We start from the raw sequence: 22,212 nt of genomic DNA, 5'->3' as shown, positions 1-22,212 counted from the left end.
AACAGCGTTTTACAACCAGCACTCCAGGAACATCAACATTCTCTTGGAAAGCAGCCTTGTTTGTTGGAGCCTCCCTCACTCGGGATTCCTTGGCTGCCTGCCCACGCTCTTGTCGGTTGTCTGCCCGTTTCTGCTCCTCCTCCACCAGCCAGCTGGTGAGATAAGCAAGGGTTAGCTGGCTCTCCGGGAGAGCTTCCAGAGTCGTCACAAGTGTATCATAGGACTCATCCAGCGAAGATAAGACGACGAATACTTTGTGCAGCTCCGGAAACGAGACTCCTCTCTCGTCCAGTTCTGTAAATAGCTGCCGCCTGGCACGGAGATGCTCTGTAACACTGGTGGCAGGTTCTAATCTTTTACGATACAGCCATCTCGTTAGGCTGATCTTTGACACGGCAGAGTCAGAAACGTAAACTTGGCGTAGTGCATTCCAGCACTCGTGAGCTGACTCTATGCCTCGTATGTGGATTAACTGGCTATCTTCCAAGCCCAAAATAATAGTGGCCAAGGCTTGCTCATTTGCAATGTCCATTTCAGGGCTTTCATCAAGCTGCGCAGTTCGAACAACTTCCCACAGCGACTGTTTGGTAAGATACATCTTCATCTTAACAGCCCAGTTCATATAATTGCTCTCATTGAGCCTTGTCAGTGGATATGCTGGCACTGCAGTCATCTTTCAGGACTGTACACAGGTCTCTTGCAGATAAACTTTGCTCTGCAGACTCACCGGGGTGCTCACAGACGCGCTCGGGTTAGATAGCAGCTGGGTGCTGGGCCCATAACCTGTTGCGAGCTGCTGGAGTGTGGACGTTCACGCAGCTGGCTGCCCGGCTGCTAGCTTGGCTTGCCTATCTCTCAAGGTCGGCGCGCACACACTCCTGGCAACAAAGACGACACAAGGCAGAAGTCCTCCACCAAATGTTCTTTACTATGTACAAGATATTTACAAGAGCAACAGTCCAAACTGTACAAATGGTACACGAATCACTGATCGCACTGACGTAGCCTTCGGCACAAAATCCACTCTGCATCTCCCACACCTTTGCTAGCCCCTGCAGGAACTTATACTGGTGACAGCCAATCAGCATGAGGGAAATACTGCACAGTCATGCTGACTTGGCATGTGCTGTCTCACACACACACACACACACACACACACACACACACACACACACACACAGAGAGAGAGAGAGAGAGAGAGTGTCACCTGGTGTACATCACCCGATATTGCATCAGCTTGGTTCCCAGGGTGCTGTGCTGGCTAAGTCTGGCCAAGGCTTCAGGCCTGCTACTGTACAGCCAGTAAATTACATAGCAGTCCCGGGGATGAACCCTTGACAGACTGTGTGAAAATTGTGTGTCTGTAACAGAGCAATTACCATTTCTATAGTACTTTATTGTGATCAAAGCACTTCACATTCATTAGTTTAATAATTTATACAATAAACCTATAAGGCAGGTCAGAATTTTTTCACTATATTATTGTGGGTGTGGTGGAGAAAAGGCTGATAGTAGTTTGCCCAAGGCCATTTAGTGAGTGCATTGCTGAGGAGGGATCGGGGGGGGGGGGAGTGTTTCCTAATTCATACATAGCTCAGGCTCTCAGAGCCACTAGCTCTCCTACAGAATGTTCATAGGGAGCTCTAAAAATAATAACTTTATTTGCATAGGGAAAATATAGAATGGCACCTAATAGTAACTGTGAACAAAGGTTTCTTCTTTCTGAATTTCCTGCATATGCTTCTTCAGGGAAGCAACATCATAGCAAGGAACATCACATGTGTCTCATCTTGCATTTGATCTCTGTAAGTGTTTTGTTTTCCCAGAACCATAGGAAAGCCTATCACGTACCTGCAGTTTGTGGGCCCACTGTGTTGAAAGGAGCAAGAAAGCACCTTCATTCTGGGCTGCTTATTGCTCATGTTCCTGGAGCCAAACGGAACAGATGAGTTCCTTTTGAAACTTGGGTGGCCTTGCATGCACTCAAACAAAATGTCTTTCAAAAAAATGCATTTAGCTATTGAGCATCAAGTTGAGCATCAGTTTTTATAAAGAAAGTACCTACCTATCAGTGAGTGATCAATAAGGTCAACACACACAAAAACACCTTCATGATTGCAGAATGATTTTAAATTGCTCCCTGAGTCTGTTGTCTCCAAGCAGCAAGTCATATGTATGTTTGGGGGATTTTCTCCCAGTTTGGGAGATTATATGGTGGTGGTGGGGGGGGGGGTTCCACAGCAATCTCTCCCTCCAGTGGCAAAGTGCCTAAACTGGCATTGCAGTGGTCCAGATAAAATCTCCCAGTCCAGATGGCAAGCCACTGTACAAATGGCTTTCCACACTCAGTAGCTACCTTAAGGAAGAAGTCATGGGGCCATTGGGATGTACTAAGCAATGCTTTGCCTCAGACACAATCTGGAAAGATAGCAGTTCCTCAGAAAGGTACTTCCTAGTGTTGCGAGGTGAAATGCAAAGTCCGCAGCAAACTTCAAAAGCAAACTTTAAAGTTGAAAACAAACTCAAAAACAAACTCGGTAGGCAAGAATGGTGATCATCTGCAAGCTTCTTTAATTTCATTGCCAGCAATGGGCCTCTCCTTTGTTCAAAGTGATGAGAGCAGTGAGAGCTGTGTGGTGACTCTCATTGCCCTCCAGAGAATAGCAATGTTTCACTATGAATCCTTGGTTTATATAGGATTCTGGCTTCTTTGTTTGAAAAATTTCACTATCATTGGCTAAGGGTGGATGACATCAGAAATGAAGCCTTTCTTGGGATTGGCTACAGGTTTTAAGCATTTGATTGGTTAGTCTCAGGTTACAGCATGATTTCCAACAACCTGTAGGTGGCACTGTTTACCCATTTATTCAGAGCTAGTTTGAATTATTCTTTATCAAACAATATAAACTCTTTATTAACTGAACTTCTGACTTTCTATCATTCTTGGTATGTGTATTAATTTAATCTGATACCAAACAGACTGATTTCTTCTTAAAAACAAGGGTTTTCAAATGACTTTCTCTCTTTGTTAAAGCCTGCTTTCTCTGTTAACTTTAGAATTCAGGCAGACTATTTCTGGAATATTTTTGTTCGTTTGAGCTTCTGATGATACTTTCCAGATGCCCTTACTTATCGGTTCTTGTCAACTAAGGTTGACTATTCTCTCATTAAAATACTCTTGCTTTTGGCACCAACAGATAGAGATAAAAATTTTCTAGTTTACTCCCTTATTCTCTGTATGTTGCTCCTTATCTAGTTGACAGGTATGATATAGAGAGTTGGAATGCTTTTGCTTAGATAAAGGTCTTATCTGTAAACTGTAACTTCTCTAGAGTCTTCCTAATTAATTCACTTTAGGCATCTGCATTTTCAAGGCTTGAGACTTAAGTCTTTTACTACATTCCAATATTCTGTGTTTTTCATGCTTTCATTAAACTAAATTTAACAACTAGAATCCACTCTTTCATTTATATTGTTAATTGTATTCTCTAACCATTAAAGCAGTGAAGAATATCAACATACATGCTGACTTTCATGATTCATTTGGCAATTCTATAAACCTTTGGGTGTGAGGCTTTAACAGCTTCCAGATATCTCTTTCTGCTAATTTACAACCTTAGGCACTTCTCATTACACTTTGCACAGTAGCCTGTTTGTAGCCTAAATGCGGTCACACACACCATGATGTTGCATGCACAAGACATGAATCCTTTCTGATAGCTTTGCTAATGCTCAATTTGTTTTATAGAAAGCTTATTCAATTATATTTAAAATACAAGATGTTTTCTGTCTAAAAATCCTTCTTTCTATGTGTTTTTCCTACAAGCCATTCAGGCTCTGGGGGTTGCATTCCTGACTTCAAAGTGAAGCTACGGCATAGTCCTATTCATCATTCTAATTAGGCTTGACGGCTACTAATTCTAGCCTTCTCTTATCTGATGTTGCGACAATTAAGTAGTGAAACATCTTAGATTTATGGCTTTTGCCTCAGCCTTCTGTTTAAACTTCTCCAGAGGGGGTGAATTAAAGTTCATATGGTTTAAACAGTGCTAGACATAATTTTCCATTTCTTATTTAACTAATTCACCCATTGCATTAACATTATTAAACATATTGCTTTGAACTGATTCACTTATAAATGACTTGGGTGCTCTCTGCAATTTTGTGTTCTATAAAAGAGCAGGAGGGAATGTATTTTCATTCCCTAATTCCTTATTAGCAGACTTTGGCTTCAAAGGGACTTCTCCAGCAGGCTTTCCTTTCTGATTTATTGCCTGCTTGTAATCTCATCTCTGTAACTCTGTTTGCAGACAGAGCCTAAAAATGCACTCCAAATTCTGAGCATCTCTCTATAAGTTTGCCTTTGTTTGTTTCTGAATATCTAGCCACAAACATTTTCCCTATTTCTAATAATTTGGTTAATTAAACTAATTCACTCAGAACATAGCATAACATTGGCTTCATTAAACATAAGCAAACACCTGAACACCTCCCTATTAAACTGCCAAACATGTGAACATGGAATATTTTGGTTCAGCATAATGTCTACATACACATACATAATAACTTGTGGCTTCCAGGGCCTTGCCTCACTAGGGCAGCTATTCCATAGAAGCCATGAAAAAGTTATACCATTTAAGAAATCAGAGTCATTTTACTTATCAGACATCAAATATACCTATTATGCCGTCCACACCAAAGCAGCTATTGCACTTTTGCAAATATGGCCTCAGAGGATACAGGCTTGAAAATGACCTTTTTGTGAGCACTGAGGCTATGCTTTAAAAAAATTAAATCATTCAAGAGCTTCCTCACAAATCTTCAGGTTATTTGGAGCCCAGGCAATTCACAACAACATCGTAGAACAGGATCATGTGGTTACTGCTGGAATGCAAATGTTACAGATACAGTACTGTATTTTTAAGGATTAGCCAATAGTTCCTCCAATGCAAAGGTGGTTTGATCCTTGGGTGGTACTTTCTAGGATTTTAGAACTGCAAATCTACTGTCTCACTGCCCCCAAAGTTTTTTTTAAAACCTCTAATGGCCAAAAAAGAAAAGAAAAATCTTGACTTTGAGATAAAAATAATGCTTGACTTTGGAAATTTTCTGGAGCTTTTTTCCTCTGGGATTTTTCCTGAAATTATGTAAACAGACACTAGCTGGCTGTGCAGGCTACTGGAGAAAGATTATCTCTCCGGTAGCCTGTGTTAGTCATGGTGCAGTCTCATGCAGGCTGTTCTGGTTAAGGAGGCTTACTCCCAGAAAAGTATGCATAGGATTGCAGCTGAAGGCCTAGAACAGGGGTGGGCAAACATTTTGGCAGGAGGACCACATCATCTCTCTGACACTGTGTTGGGGGCCAAGAAAAAGAAGAATTAATTTACATTTCATATTTGAATAAATTTACATAAATGAATACACTAGAGCAGAACTTATATGAATGAATGAATTTTACTGAACTTATTTATAATACACACAAGAACTATAAATGGTTGGTTGGCAACCTTCAGTCTAGAAAGACTATGGTATAAGCCTACAACACCTGGTATTCCCAGGCAGTCTCCCATCCAAGTACTAACCAGGCCTGACCCTGCTTAGCTTCAGAAATCAGACAAGATGAGGCATGTGCAGGGTAACAGTTGCTGCTAAGAACTATACCACATGCAGGTAGAACCACATGAGAACTATGAACTGTTTGCCGCACACCTCTTGCACAGTGAAAACATACAGACATAAGCTGTTCAGAGGCAATGGGGGGGGGGTTAAAATAATGCCCAGGGAAAAGCAGAAAACACATGGAGACTATAAAAGGCCTTGGTCTAACTCGGCCCACAGCTTGCATCTGGCCGTCGCAACAGGCAGTAACGGGCCAGTGCGGGCTGCAATAGTCTCTGACGGGCCAGAGGCTCAAGGGAGACTGGGAGCTTCCTGAGGGTCGGATTGGGGGCGACAAATGGGTCAGGGTTCTATTTCCAGTAGCCTGTGCAGCTAGTGAGTGTGCGGCAGGGACTGTCTGTTTACACAACAAAGACAATAGATTGGGCTGAATGTTCACTTAATGACCTAATTGCATAACAACAGGGACTGGAGAACACACCCCTGTTGTTAAGTGGCAGACATCTGCGTACTGTGCATTTTTTTTTTTAAAAAAGGTTATTTATAGCTTAGCTTGTGACAGCCTCCTGGGTTAGAATGACCAAAGGAGAACATCTGACATACTCTGGTTTACAGCTTTAAAATCCCACTTTCATATCCACATCTCAGGTTAGAATTTCTTGTGCACTAACAGTATCAGCAAGCCAGTCTGATTTGGTTCTGTGTCTTCTCTGAGGATGCCTCCCATTTGCACCTATTTGTGTTTGCAGCTAGGCTGTATTCAAATGTCATTTCCCTTGTTTCTACTCTGCCCTTTTCTGCAGAGGTTTCAACAGCCTGGCTCATTGAAGCCAACAACACAAGTTGATGACATATTGAAGAATTGAGAGCAGAGGCAGTGGGATCTGTGTGAAGCCAGTCTCAACACAGAAGGGAATGAATGATGTTGATGTCAGAGGAAGAATCCATGAATTAAAAAATGCAATGTCACCTGATTGTATGAGTGGATTAGTTTTAAGCCCCTCTGAGCTCACCTCACCTGCTCTCTTCCCTCCCCGGCCTGCGCATGAACCACTGTGCTGCTGACATACTGACCCCGGGGGATCTGGAGAGGCTGCTGCAGCACAGCCGGTACCACTTGCTTTCTCTGGCAGAGACCCAGTGGAGCGCTAGAGAGCACCCTGATTTGCAATTAACGAAGGCTGCAATCCTAACCACACTTTCCTGAGAGCAAGCCCCATTGAACAAAATAGGACTTACTTCTGAGTAGACCTGGTTAGGATTGTGCTCTGAGTTGGGCTGCTGTGCTGTCAGAACCTGAGTTCCAGCAGCATAGCGTGGTGATAGGATTGGCAGAAAGGCTGCAATTCTATCTACACTTACCTAACCCTCATTGACGATAATGGGCCTAACTTTTCAGTAAATAAACTCCTTCCTCTTCAGCTCAAAATGCGTTTAATGAAAACAAAACACAGCTTCCATACTTTATTCACTCGGTTATAGGGTTTGATTTTTCAGCTATCATTTTTATCAGTTTAAACATTTCAATCATTTTGTTGGTTTAGGATCTATTTTAAAAAAAATGAAACTTATGTGAAGTGTTGCAAACAGAAAAGTAGCTTCTAAATGCAATAAATGATCCTATCCATCCGTCAGGTCCTATCCATCTCAGTGATCAAAAATTCATTGCAAAGCAATCCTGAACATATGGTACCCTGGCTGCCAGTGTGTTATGTCACCTTATTGTGCATATAGGATTCTAAGGATTCTATTGAGTCTAAGGATAGGATTGGGCCCTTAGACTCAATATCTAGGCTAGACCCAACATCAGGCTCCTGTCTCACATTACTACATAAAATTACTTCAGCCCAAAATTCAGGGCAGGGTGATCTCTTCAAATAAAGTGTTGGTGGGGTAGGATGGGGTATCAATGAAATTATATCACATGTACCACTGGCCTATTTGGAAGCTTCATGTGTTGCACAAAGGTTTCCAGCTGATCTTGTTGCTGGAGTTCTGAAGGCAGCTCCTGCATAGGACTGGACACTAAAGGGGTTTGGTTACTTTTTATCCAAATATAGTTCAGTAAATATCTTTGCCAAGTTTAATTTGGAAATGCTGAACTAGGATTGGTCAACGCTGAAGAAAAAATTGAACCGTAATAACATCCAAATTGAAAGTTTTAATCTCTACCATTACTGTATTAACACACTGAATTCCTTGTATAAAGGAAGTAATATTTATACAGTCTCTCCAGTATATTTCTAAATTGTATGCCTGTTCCCTACCCCGAGGAGACTTCCAGTCACCTCCTCACCTGCGTAGCTGGTGGTAGAAGCACAGATTAGGATTCGGCTGCCTGGTAAATAGAAATAAAATTAATAACTACTTTCAGTCTGTTTGCAATTCCAAGCTTCTCCAGGAGATTGTAATAATATACAATGGAGTTATCTTGTAGCCAAGTGATATCTGATAACAGGAAGAATAACGGAAAAGATTTTACTTTACTTTTTCAGTGTTACCAAGAATTGATATTGTGCTGAGATATTTACTAGAAGGGGATTTTCATCCATTTCCCCTGGGGAAAACCCCAAGCCCTGCAGTGGGGCTTCTCAAGTCTGTGCTGGCTAAATCACTGGTGCAGACCTGAGCAGCTCCATTTGGGGCTATCAAGTGGTATGCTTGCAACACCCAGAGCCAGCAGTAGGAGCGTACCAATGGCACTAGAGTCCAAAGAATTGGGCTGTTAGGCTGAAATCCTATCCACATTTACTTAGAAGTAAGATCCATTGACTACAACGGGATTTACTTCTGAGTGACATGCCCAGGATTGGGCTGCCAGTCTTCATTTAGGTCAAGGGTTGATTGACAGCTACTGGTCACTACTGCATGTACTCTTGAACTCATCTCAAACACCCTACACTAATATATTCTGCGTGGAGGGGGCAGAACTTTGTTAAAGCACCTGAGAGCTACCCTTAACAAACTACAGTCTCCAGAATGTATTGGGGTAACAGAAATGCATTGGAAGTGAATTAAAAGTGTAGTGGAATTGCAACTCTGAATAAATTTGTTTTGTACTGTATAGTTTGTTTTATAAAGGTTCAAGCCCTGGGGATTTTGTCCCCCTGTCCCTCTTCTTCTCAGTCCTGTCTGGGAAACCAGTACTGTTTACCCCCTTTCTTCCTCTTCCTCTCTAATATACAAATGTACAGCACTTTCATGACACTCCTCAGCTGGAGCAAGGGACTTGTGCCGGCCGAAGGGCTGTTTGGGATTGTGCCCTAATATAATTATCTCTTGCTAGGAACTCTTTTGATTTCTGAGCCAGGCTGGCTGCCTGCCAATCTACTTGCTGGTGCTCGTACCTTTGCTGTACAGGTCGGCTTGATCGCATTGTGTCCATAGAACAGAATCTGAACAACCAGTAGTGTCTTCCCCCTTTTTTGTTCTTCCTCGCTAATATGCAGGTGTGCAGAACCAATGTTTGTGTTTTAGGTTGTCCTCCCAGTGTACATGCAGTGGCAGTGAGGCCCATCAGATCTGCTCAGTGGCCCACTTGAGCTGAACTTGTGCCTAGAATGTGTCACTTTGGGCACAGTCCTAAGCAACTTTCCGGCACCAAAGTAAGGGCAATGAAGCTCCTAGATAAGGGAACAAATATGCCTTACTTTGAGGAGACCTCCATGACTGCCACCCAACTGCAGGATGCAACACTTGCCCCACTGGCACAGCTACGCCAGTGCTGGAAAGTAGGTTAGGATTGCAAACTTAATATGATTTTAGTGCCAAAATCCTGGTGGGTCCCTGACTGAGAATCTGGAGCTCTTTCCTGGAGGCAGAACATTTTAAAAATCACAGTACTCTCAGAATTTTTGCCATTAATAAAATATTAAAAGAAGGGGAGACAAGTACTTGACCACATTAGCTGAGATCAAGCTATGTGCTTTCTCATTGCCAAAACATTTTTATTTTCAAATGTAGATTTTGATAAGAAACAAGGACCCAGTGAGAAGTTTCAACCTCAGCCGTCATCTTTGCATGTAGAGTCTTCCAGACAAAAAGATGGTTGGTGTGACAAGTCAAGGCAAGACAAGGCAACAGGAGGTTTGTGGAGTCATCTCCCTTTAGTCAGCCATTCAACCTATTAAGCTTCCCTGTCAAGCTAATGGTATGTCTATGATTGCTTGCAACTGTGGAGCCTTGCTATTTTAGATCCTTTCACTGTACATGGAAGGAGGTGGACTTTGAGCTTTTCCTAACATGTGTCCCAGCATTTCATACTTAAGGGTATTATAACAAAATATCCACTGGCAAACTATCAAGTCAGTGAAAAAATAAATAACTACAAAAACAAAAAATAATAATAGTTCTACAATAGTGTAAGAATGGCAAACAATTCATTGAAATCTAGGGCTCAATCACAGAACATCTTTGCTAGGAAAAGGAAAATTCACTCCCTCTGAAGAAGCAGGAGGCATTGACACTTGTTTTTCAACTTCCCTATGGCTCTCTTCACCTCTTGGTTCCTCAGAGTGTAGATCAGAGGATTGAGTGCTGGAGTGACCACCATGTAGAACACAGAGGCCATTTTGTCCATTTTGCTTGCAACTGTGGAGCCTTGCTATTTTAGATCCTTTCACTGTACATGTAAGGAGGTGGATTTTGAGCTTTTCCTAACATGTGTCCCAGCATTTCATACTTAAGGGTATTATAACAAAATATCCACTGGCAAACTATCAACAGTCAGTGAAAAAATAAATAATTACCAAAATAATAATAATAATAATAATAATAATAATAGTTCTACAATAGTGTAAGAATGGCAAACAATTCATTGAAATCTACGGCTCAAACGCACAACATCTTTGCTAGGAAAAGGAAAATTCACTCCCTCTGAGGAACCAGAATGCATTGACACTTGTTTTTCAACTTCCCTATGGCTCTCTTCACCTCTTGGTTCCTCAGAGTGTAGATCAGAGGATTGAGTGCTGGAGTGACCACCATGTAGAACACAGAGGCCATTTTGTCCACCTGGGAGTAGGAGGAGGGCTTCAGATACACAAAGATACAGGGTCCAAAGAAAAGACCAACTACTGTCAGGTGGGAACTGCAGGTGGACAGAGCCTTACTACCATCCTTCCCAAAACGGCCACAGATGGTGGCCAGGATGATGGCATATGAAACCAGCAAGGCCAGAAGGGAGGGTACAAGTAGTAGGCCATCACTGACTATCAAGAGTATTTCATCAACATAGGTTTCTGAACAGGCCAGCTTGATCAACTGTGTGATGTCACAATAGAAATTATCTAACACATTCGCTCCACAATATGGTAGTAGGGCCATGACTGCTACCTGGAAAATGCCATGAATGAGTCCCCCTATCCAGCAAAATATGAGGAGACCGAAGCAATGTTGTCGGTTCATGATAGTTGTGTATCTCAGTGGGTGGCAGATGGCCACATAGCGATCGTAGGCCATGACAGCAAGGAGGAACATTTCTGAACCACCAAAAAAGTGTTGGCTACATATCTGGGCCATGCAACCTCCAAAAGAAATGGTTCTGCCGCTGTTCAACAGGTCAGTCACTAGTTTTGGGGATGCTACAGAGCCCAATGTCATATCAAGGAGGGACAGATTGGCCAGGAACAAGTACATGGGGCACTGAAAGAGTTTGGGCTCAGTCCACACCGTCACCATGATAAGCATGTTTCCCAGAAGGATGGTGATGTAGCAGGTCAAGACCAGAGTTAAAAGGATGAACCAAGCAGAGCGAGAGCAGGAGAAGTCCAGGAAGACAAACTCTGTAATGATGGACCCATTCATCTTGTTGGCTGTTTCAAGAGGGAAAAAAACAAACAGGAATCTTTCAGGATTTCATGGTCAGAGTTCAACTGTTTCTGTTTACAAGCTTCTGAGGTTCTAGACCACATTCCCTGCAAGTTTGAGCTTGATGAAACATCAGGGAGATCAGACTCGTATGGAAAGTGGTTTAGAACCTCAGAAACTTGTAATTACAAAGAAATAGGATACCTTTAACACTCTAGGCCAGCGGTTTTCAACCATTGTGCCATGGTACACTGGTGTGCCGCGAGGCAGCCTCAGGTTTGCCACGGGGCCAGGCAGAAGCCGCGAGCGTGGGGGAGAAGCGGCTGCTTTGACCCTCATGTGGCAGCCAGTGAAAAAGGAGCGGCCACGGCTGCTTTACATCTGCTGCTGAGAGGAAGGCTGCAACCCAATCCTAATTTACCTGGAAGTAAGCCCCGTTGACTATTACGGGGCTTACTTCTGAGTAGACACGCCTAGGATTGGGTATCAAGTCCGCCCCGCATGCTGATTGGGCAGCTAGAGAAGCCCACGGAGTGAGTGAGAAGGAGGGAGGCCGGAGCATGCAAGCAGGTCGGAAGGGAGCGAGTCTGCTGAGGCCACCAGCCCAAGAACTGGCTGGCCTGGTGAAGGGTCCCCGAAAGATCCTTTTCCTGCCACAGTTGCCTGCAACTACCCAGAGCGACCCTCCCTGCCTTGCCTTTTGCCTTTCAGACGAAGGGCTTTGGGCCACAATCCTATCCACACTTACCTGGGAGTAAGCCCCATTGAGTATAGAAGGGCTTACTTCTGAGTAGACATGCCTAGAATCGGGCTTTTGGTCACACTTTTTTTTTTCTTAAATACAGGAGGAGGCAACTGGCACTTCTCCCCACCCCACTCCCTCCCACAGGCACATTCCCTCCCCCAAATCTCATAATTGCAGTTAGCACCTCTCTTACCGTCCCTCCCTTCACTCCTCCGTATCTTCCCAAGGTCCAGACTCACTTTCCTCACATTCTCCCCCCCCCCACTCCAGCTGAATCCTGCACTTCTTTCAATCACGTGTCTTCATTGCCCCTCACCCCACTATGTGCTCAGTCTGACCTCTCTTTACCAGCACTTTCTGGCATCACACTTTAATAACAACATTTTCCCTCCTTTCCAGAATCAGAAATACTCCAAACTTCATACTCTCCAAACTTCTTGTGAGTCTTTGGCTGCAATCCTAACCACACGTTCCTGAGAGTAAGCCCCATTGAACAAAATAGGACTTACTTCTGAGTAGACCTGGTTAGGATTGTGCCCTTTGTCATGTAGTGATTTAATTGTATTAATTATATTAATTAAAAATTAATTATAATGTAGTAATTTAGCGTGAGTAAAGAACTGGTAGTGTGCCTTGACAATTTTAGTTCCTTGTCAGTGTGCCGTGAGCTGAAAATGGTTGAAAATGTCTACTCTAGGCCAAGGGCATAAAACATAAGGCCAGGGGGCCGAATGCAGCCCATGGGAGCTCTTCATTCATAGGGCTCTCCCAGCATCACCATCAGCTACTCTCAGCTGCTAAGCTGTGCTGAGGAGTCACTGCTGAAAGGGCACCCAGGTGATAATTGAGCTCTCACATATGAGCTCTCACAGATATGACCAAGAATTGCATATTTTCTCTTGTCAGTTGTGGCTCATGAGTTGCTCCATGACCTGCTTTATGACATCACTTCCTGCTTAATTACATCACTTCCAGCCCTCAGCAGGCCTCATGAATGCTATTCGGCCCGCTGTATAATATGAGTTCGAACCCTCTGCAAAAAGCCCGTAATTTTCAGCCTTTTCTCATCTCATGGCATGCTGCCAAGGCAGTTAAATTGTCAAGGCACACCACGCTGCTGGTGGGGGGCTCATACCCCCCAATGGCTCTACTAATAAAATGACCCTCCTTCAAACACTGCAGCATATTTGCAGACCATTTGCAGCACAACATTGGGCCTCAGCACACTGGTTGGAAATTGCTGCTATAGACCCTGGTCACCTCACCTACCATATTATATTCTTCTCTTAGAAATCTTAATACAGCCCACAAGTTCTTGCTCTTGCAGCCCAGTCCTCTGCTGGGCTGGGCTGCACGGTGCATGGCTGCTGACCCGGAGTCTGTTTCATTCTGCAGGCTAGCTGGAAAGTAGGCTAGCTGGAAGAGCTAAATAATGAAAAGTCTTATTAACTTGCCCCCCCCCCACTGCCTGGTCTCCTTTGGGTCTCCCCAAGATTACTCCAGCCATCTTGCTGGCATAGCTTTGATTAGCCTTTCAGGTGGTGTCGGATCAGTGGTGGGGGCATAGGATTCGGCAGAAACCATTGACCCTGAGATCTGTCCCAGTCCCATCACAATCCTCCCCTGTCCTGTCTCCAAGCTTCTCCTGAACTTCTTTCTTCACTGCCCAGGTTCACAAGAGGCTAATGTGTGTAGCACTGTCAGTGGCATGAGGCCTTCTGGACCTTGCCCTGGCAGCATCATCCTGCAAACCAGCAGAGGTGTTACCAAGAGAGCAGCCCACATGGTACCCTGGCAGCCTGTGTGTTATGCCACCTTATTGTACATATAGGATTCTAAGGATTCTAGTGAGTCTAATGATCTGATTGGGCCCTTGAGACCAAACACAAGGCTCCTGTCTTGCATTACTACAGACAGTTATTTCAGCCCAACATTCAGGGCAGTGTGGTCTCAGTGTGATATCACTTATCTGATCTGAACATTTGGAAGCTTCATGTGTTGCAGAGAGATTTCTAGCAGATCTTGTTGCTGGAGTTCTGAAGGCAGATCCTGCATAGGACTCAGCACTGAGTCTAATGGCTTTTGTTACTTTTTGTTTTATCAAAATATATTTCAGTAAAAATCTTTGCCAATGTTTAATTTGGAAATCCTAAACTATGATTGGTCAATGCTGAAAAAAAAAATTGAACCATAAACCTCCCAATTGAAAGTTTTGATTTTTACCATTACTGAATTAACTCATTGAATTTCTTATATAAACATTCATTGTAATATCTATACAGGCTCTAATATCTATATAGAGATTGTTATAATATACTGTATGATGGCATTGTCTTGTTGCCAAGTGATATCAGAAGGTTGGAAGAATAATGGAAAAGATTTTACTTCCTGTTACTTTTTCACTGTTACCAAGTTGAACTAATATTGTGCTGAGACGTTGTGTACTAAAATCCTTAGGAGTTGCGCTGTCTCAGTTAATAATATTGTAAATATGCACTGATAGAAATACTGAAAAAGAAAATAAACTCCTTCCTTGATAGCTCAGAAAATATGCAATCAAAACAAAAGAACACAATTTCCATCCTTTATCCAGTTGCTGTGTTTAGTTTTTCATGTGTTAATTTTATTATTTTACCCATTTCAATCATTATGTTGGTTGAGCTTCTGTCTTTTAAAATGAAAATCCCTTGGAGTGTTGCAGTTCCTAAATGCAATGAATCAGTGGTTCTCACACATTTAGCACCAGGACCCACTTTTTAGAATCAGAATCTGCCAGGACCCACCAGAAGTGATGTTATGACTAGAAGTGACATCATCAAGCAGGAAAATTTTTAATAATCCTAGGCTGCAATCCTACCCACACTTACCCAGGAGTAAGTTTCCTTTACTATCATTGTTAAAAGAATATACATAGTAGCTTGTTCAAAGTACAGGTCTGCAATATATCCCCAAATGCAGTCACATACCATGAGAGCATCAAGTCTTTTAAAAATAAAATATTGAAATGAATGGGGACCCACCTAAAATTGGTCTACCTAAAATTAAGGTCTGCAATATATCCCCAAATGCAGTCACATACCATGAGAGCATCAAGTCTATCTATCTTGGAAGCTAAGCAGGGTGAGGCCTGGTTAGTACTTGGATGGGAGACCACCTGGGAATATCAGGTGCTGTAGGCTTATACCATAGTCTTTCGAAACTGAAGGTTGCCAACCAACCATCAAGTCTATTAAATATAAAATATTGAAATGAATGGGGACCCACCTAAAATTGGCTCGTGACCCAACTAATGGGTCCCGACCCACAGTTTGTGAAACACTGCAATAAATTATTCTTACACCAAAAACAGCATCCTTAGCGAGTCATGACCAAACACATATGCACATTTAAGACATATTATTCAACGCTGCAAAAAGAGGCTTTAGCAAGAAAACAGAAGGATCAGATCAGTCTACAAAGCCAAAGAAATAACTGCAATACTCACTCTTGCAGGAATTCACACTCAAGGGAGAGGTGGGTTCGGTTCCATCTATCTCAGTGATCAAGAATTCATGGCAAGGCAATCCTGCATCCTACAAACTCTGTGGCTTTTCCAGAAGACTCTGAAATGATGGAGGATGCACGAAATCCAGGCAAGCAAAAGAAGAGATGGAGGCGGAAGGTGGGATGGTCGAGGATGCTACTCATATGAAAATGAGAAAACTGAGAACTAGAATAAGTTTCTCCATGTAACAATGCAAAAGGAGAATTGGAGTGAGATGACTCACTCCCCCACCCCATATCTTTCACCACCTCTGGGAACTGGGAGGGCGCAGCCAGTTTCCCGGGATATAATCCTCCTGCAATATGAGGACCTTTGCTTTCTCACCCTCTGTATTCAAAGCTGGTGCTCTTTTTTTCGAAAGCTGACAAAGACATCAGCATGCTGGATGGTGCTGCCTGCTCTTGTCCCCCAAGTGGCTTAATTAATTACAAAGGAAAAAGTTTTTGAAGTTCTCCTAAACAGCAGAACTTGCTGCATCAAGTTCTACTGATGTAGGCTCATCTTGCATGGGGAAAAAGCACTTGAAAAAAGCACGCACTCCTCTGCTTGATAAAGTTCATTTATTTAATTTGTGCCCCACCTGTCCGCAGTGTGGCAAACATGGTGCCCTTCCCCAGAAAGCTAAGCTAGCTGGAGAAAGCAACCAGCCCAAAGTCACTTAGTTGAGCAAGAATGGACTCTAATAGACCAATCCTCCTAAATCCTTGCCCTGGGCTGCCTTTGCAACATCAGAACACAGTTCTACTGTCATTAACCCATTTTTGCCCAGCCCACAGATGTACACTTCCAAATGGGCTTCTGTTTGATCCCTGTTGCATACATGCAACGTTGGGCAGAAATGGCTTAAAGCTCATACAGTGTTGTGCACGATGCACAGCTGATTTTAGCATCTTCTTGGATTACCAGGTTACTGCGAAAGAGTTTAAGAGGTTAATTCGGAGCTTCCCGGTGCCCAGAGGAGCAACGGTGCAAAAATGGCTGCTGCTGTATCCAGCGGGGGCTGGGAAGCAGCTGGAGGTCTCTTCGGAGGAAGGGGATTTTCATCCCCTTCCCCTGGGGAAAGCCCCAAGCCCTGCAGTGGGGCTTCTCAAATCTGCGCTGACTAAATAGTTGGTGCAGACCTGAGAAGCTCCAGGTTGGGCTCCCAAGGGACATGTTTGCACCACACAGAGTCAGCGTACGAGCGAACCAACAGCACTAGAGCCCAAAGAATTGAGCTGTTGGGCTAAGATCCAATCCACATTTGCTTGGGAGTAAGCTCCATTCAGGGCTTCTGAGACGAATGTTATCAGGGGGTACGAAGTTTTCTTTGGGGCCCCTTTGCAAAGGGAGAGGGGTGAATTAACCAGAGCAGGGCAGGTTAATGCTGGGCAAGCAGAATGGGGGCAGGGAAGGGCAAAACAGGACGGAGGGTGGAGACAACTGGAAAAGTCTTCTGAGCCCTGGTCTACCCACCCATGTGGCATCGGCAGATAGATGCAGTAATACGGAAAACCAAACACACTCCTAAGCATATATGGTTTGCCAGTGACTGCAGCTGCAATGCTTGTGGTAGTGTCCCCAGCATCCCATGAAGGCTACAAGTCTGAATAGATTGGAAAAAGTAAGACCCTAGGAAATTTCTGGGGCCCCTCCTTTGGCTCCTGGGCCCCCTTTTTGACCCTGGGCCCGAGTACGAATTATCCCCTTTACTCCCCTCTCCTAGGCCCTGGCTCCATTGACTACAATGGGATTTACTTCTGAGTGACATGCCCAGGATTGGGCTGCCAGTCTTCATTTAGGTTAAGTGTTGATTGACAGCTACTGGTTACTACTGCATGTACTCTTGAACTCATCCCAAACACCCTGCCCTAATGTATTCTGTGTGGAGGGGACAGAACTTTGTTAAAGCATCTGAGAGCTATTAGAGCTACCCTTAACAAACTACAGTCTCCAGAATGTATTGGGGTAACAGAAATGCATTGGAAGTGGATTAAAAATGTAGTGGAAATGCAACTCTGAATAAATTTGATTTATATGATTTTAGTGCCAAAATCCTGGTGGGTTCCTGACAGAGAATCTGGAGGTTTTTTCTGGAGGTAGAACATTTTTAAAAATCACAATACTCTGCCATTAATAAAATATTAAAAGAAGGGGAGACAAGTACTTGACCACATTAACCCAGATCAAGGTATGTGCTTTCTCATTGCCAAAACATTTTTATTTCCAAGTGTAGATTTTAATAAGAGACAAGGACCCAGTGAGAAGTTTCAGCCTCAGCCCTCATCTTTGCATGTAGAGTCTTCCAGACAAAAAGATGGTTGGTGTGACAAGTCAAGGCAAGACAAGGCAACAGGAGGTTTGTGGAGTCATCTCCCTTTAGTCAGCCATTCAACCTATTAAGCTTCCCTGTCAAGCTAATGGTATGTCTATGATTGCTTGCAACTGTGGAGCCTTGCTATTTTAGATCCTTTCACTGTACATGGAAGGAGGTGGATTTTGAGCTTTTCCTAACATGTGTCCCAGCATTTCATACTTAAGGGTATTATAACAAAATATCCACTGGCAAACTATCAACAGTCAGTGAAAAAATAAATAATTACCAAAATAATAATAATAATAATAATAATAATAATAGTTCTACAATAGTGTAAGAATGGCAAACAATTCATTGAAATCTACGGCTCAAACGCACAACATCTTTGCTAGGAAAAGGAAAATTCACTCCCTCTGAGGAACCAGAATGCATTGACACTTGTTTTTCAACTTCCCTATGGCTCTCTTCACCTCTTGGTTCCTCAGAGTGTAGATCAGAGGATTGAGTGCTGGAGTGACCACCATGTAGAACACAGAGGCCATTTTGTCCACCTGGGAGTAGGAGGAGGGCTTCAGATACACAAAGATACTGGGTCCAAAGAAAAGGCCAACTACTGTCAAGTGGGAACTGCAGGTGGACAGAGCCTTACTACCATCCTTCCCAAAACGGCCACAGATGGTGGCCAGGATGGTGGCATATGAAACCAGCAAGGCCAGAAGGGAGGGTACAATTACTAGGCCATCACTGACTATCAAGAGTATTTCATCAACAGAGGTTTCTGAACAGGCCAGCTTGATCAACTGTGTGATGTCACAATAGAAATTATCTAACACATTCGCTCCACAATATGGTAGTAGGGCCATGACTGCTACCTGGAAAATGCCATGAGTGAGTCCCCCTATCCAGCAAAATATGAGGAGACCGAAGCAATGTTGTCGGTTCATGATAGTTGTGTATCTTAGTGGGTGGCAGATGGCCACATAGCGATCGTAGGCCATTACAGCAAGGAGGAAAATTTCTGAACCACCAAAAAAGTGTTGGCTACATATCTGGGCCATGCATTCTCCATAAGAAATGGTTCCACCGCTGTTCAACAGGTGAGTCACTAGTTTGGGAGATGCTATAGAGCCCAATGTCATATCATGGAGGGACAGATTAGCCAGGAACAAGTACATGGGGCACTGAAAGAGTTTGGGCTCAGTCCACACCGTCACCATGATAAGCGTGTTTCCCAGAAGGATAGTGATGTAGCAGGTCAAGACCAGAGTTAAAAGGATGAACCGAGCAGAGCGAGAGCAGGAAAAGTCCAGGAAGACAAACTCTGCAACTGTTGACCCATTCATCCCGATAGCTGGTTCTAGTCAGAGAAAGAAAGAGAATATCAATAACCCTTGCAGGCCTTACTCACCTCTCCAAACCCAGTAGCTTCTCCGTCCTGGTACCATGAATAGAATCCACAAGCTCCTGCTTTTATTTTTAAGAGCAAGGTTCTTATTTCCAGGTTCAAATCTTTGCTTAGCCATGAGGCATCCTTGGTGAACTGCAGCCTGTCCTGCAGCCTGACCTACCTCACAGGGTTGGTTGGAGTACAAATGGTGGGAAGAAACCATGGCTACCACCCTGTGGCCCTTAGAGGAAAGGTGGAATAAACACATGAAAAATTAAATTAATGCCCCAATCCTATCCCTCTCCATTCTATGCCATGCAGCTGTGCCTACTGTACTGCATTCAATGGAGGGGGGGGTGACCAGACCCAGGAAACATAAGTAAAACATTTCTTCCTTACCTCCCTGTAGGCTGCCTGGTTGCCAGTGTGTTTTGTTGGACTTACACCAGCTATATTGCTGACTGAGGAGCCTCAGGGGGTTGGTCTGGGCTGGGAAAGGTGGAGAGAATCAGGCATGTGTGTCCGCCTCTGAAATCCACTCCCTCCTGCTCCTGAACTGCCTCCCCCACACTTTGGCCCGCTCCCCTCTGCCACCTTCGCGCATGGTGGCAATGCATCATTTACAGCAGCGCAGCAGTATTTACAACCTGCTGTCCTAAATGCCCAATAGGATTGGGTGGTAAATTAACATTTCACGATTAAACTCCAGGCCCCCTTATCATTTTATTGCATGCAAAGGAAAATTTCAGACCAATATTCAAGACTCTCCTTGAATGACTTCAAATAGCCATGTTGTGGCTGGCTCTACATTCTTCTGGTTCTTCCCACCAGACTCATGCAGCCCCCCCCCCCCAAAAAAAAAACAACTTAAGCCTTCCTCCTCCCCTCCACCCCCCAGCCCAACCTACCCGGCTCCTACCATGTCTTTTACTGCTGTCGATATGAACACCAGCTTTCAGATGGTCCACAAGGTCTTTGACACAACACAGAGGTGGCAAGTAAGCAAACACACACACACACACACACACACACACACACACACACACACACACAAGTTGCAAGCCCGCACAAAAGTGAGTCGGGACTCAAGTCAATTTGGGTCCAAACGCTTTTCTAAGTCACTGGCACCAAGTCACAGGTTGATTGCGATTCAATGCCATCCATGACACGAGTTAACTCAAGTGGCCATCCCTGGCTTTCTCTGTTCCTGCTGGGGACTAAGATTGAGCTAATACCACTCAGTTTCCACTTGGTATTTCACTAGACATTGAGTAGGCATTCAGAAACTTGAGGACTAGAAACCATGTTTTGTTAATTTGTTTCTTAAGGAAGTTGAGATGATCAAATGTCCCTATTCTGACATCTTTGCGTAGTACGTATTTGTGTGCCAAAGTGGAATAAGTGCAGAATTTTTAAATACATACAGTTAATACCTTCCACAGTAACTGGCAGGGTAATGACACATAAAGACAAGTTGTAGTTCATTGGCAGAGCACAGGCTTTCCATGCAGAATTCCCTGTTCCACTCCTGCCATTGCCAGTAAAGAAGACCTCAGGTAGCAGAGCTGGGCAGTGCTACCCACTACAGAGCCACAGTGATGGAGTAGCCAGAGTGTTGCGCAGGGAAGAGGAAGACCTAGGTTCAGGTTCCTATTCAACCATGGAACTCACTGAGGATGGAACTCACCTAAGGATGAGGAGCACTGCCGCTGGATGTCATAAACGTGATGTAAAGCATGTTTATGGCACCCTCCGAGTAGGGAGTGCTGGCACCAGCCCAGCACCAATCGGTGCTGAGCCCAGTGATGGACTAATACTGCCCGGAGCAAGGGAAGAGTGCTGGGTGGCAGTAAGGACTTTCAGGGTGAGGTGTTCTGGGGTAGAGTGGGGGGAACAGGGACGAGAGCGGGGTGGGACCAGCAGATCCCTGGCCTCCTCAAGGTAAGGGTATATTCCTTCCCTTACCTCAGGACTGCATTGAGGCTGGAAAATTGGTTCGGACCGGGCTGTCAATCATGGCTTCGGAAGGTCTGTTTTTACAATGCAAGTCACTCGGAGTGCTGCAAACTGCAATGCAAGTCCAAAATGCAACAAATGGGACATTACCCCAATGACAACAGTAGCAACATCCTTAGGGACTTCTTCCAAAATTAAAAAAGAAGAAGAAGCTTCAACAAGGAAACAAAAGGATCAAACTCCAGAGTCTGCGAAATTGTAGCAAAAACAGCAAAACTCACACTGATTTCAGTTTGCAGTCAGAAGGTATCTGGGGCTGGCACCGTCCATCTCAGTGATCGAGACTTCATTGCAAGGCAATCTGTCATCCTCCACACATTGTGGTCTTTCAAGAAGGCTCAGATATGATGGAAAAAAGACATGCAAGAAACCCAGGTGAGCAAAAAGAGACCGATGGAGGGCAAAGATGGTGTCGTCCAGGATAACACTTGAATGAAAATGAGAGAGCTGAGAACAAGAATCTAAATAACCTTCTCCATACAATTATACAAAGGGGGGATTTGAATGAAATCACCCATTTCCCCCCTCAACAATATCATCTGAAAATGAAGAGGATGGAGTCCTTCCAGTTCCTTGAGATAAAATCCTGCTGCAATCTGAGGTCCTTGGATTCCACCCCCTGTGTTCAAATCCTGTGCTCTTTTTTTGAGCTGATGAAGATGTCAGCATCCCGGGGAGTGCTGGCTACTGCTCAGTCCCAAATGGGACAATTACAAATGAAAAAAAGGTTTTGCAGTTGTTGTAAACAGCAGAACTTCCGAAGGCATGTGTACTTTTTCCCCCCAATATTTTTTCTC

General features: G+C 43.9%; 2 protein-coding genes across 2 annotated transcripts; both read right to left on the bottom strand.

Annotated features, from left to right (window-relative positions):
- Window positions 1-10,485: 10,485 nt before the first annotated feature.
- LOC136653910 (olfactory receptor 4Q3-like) lies at window positions 10,486-11,424 on the bottom strand. Its single transcript, XM_066630781.1, has one exon. The coding sequence runs from the start codon at window positions 11,422-11,424 to the stop codon at window positions 10,486-10,488; it is 939 nt and encodes a 312-aa protein (XP_066486878.1).
- Window positions 11,425-18,416: 6,992 nt separating this feature from the next.
- LOC136653909 (olfactory receptor 4Q3-like) lies at window positions 18,417-19,355 on the bottom strand. Its single transcript, XM_066630780.1, has one exon. The coding sequence runs from the start codon at window positions 19,353-19,355 to the stop codon at window positions 18,417-18,419; it is 939 nt and encodes a 312-aa protein (XP_066486877.1).
- Between the last annotated feature and the right edge of the window lie 2,857 nt (window positions 19,356-22,212).

Source organism: Tiliqua scincoides, chromosome 5, assembly GCF_035046505.1.
Source record: "Tiliqua scincoides isolate rTilSci1 chromosome 5, rTilSci1.hap2, whole genome shotgun sequence".
NCBI classification, from domain to species: Eukaryota; Metazoa; Chordata; class Lepidosauria; order Squamata; family Scincidae; genus Tiliqua; species Tiliqua scincoides.
Note: the sequence above shows the minus strand (reverse complement) of the source record. Positions and strands in the feature narration are given on the sequence as shown.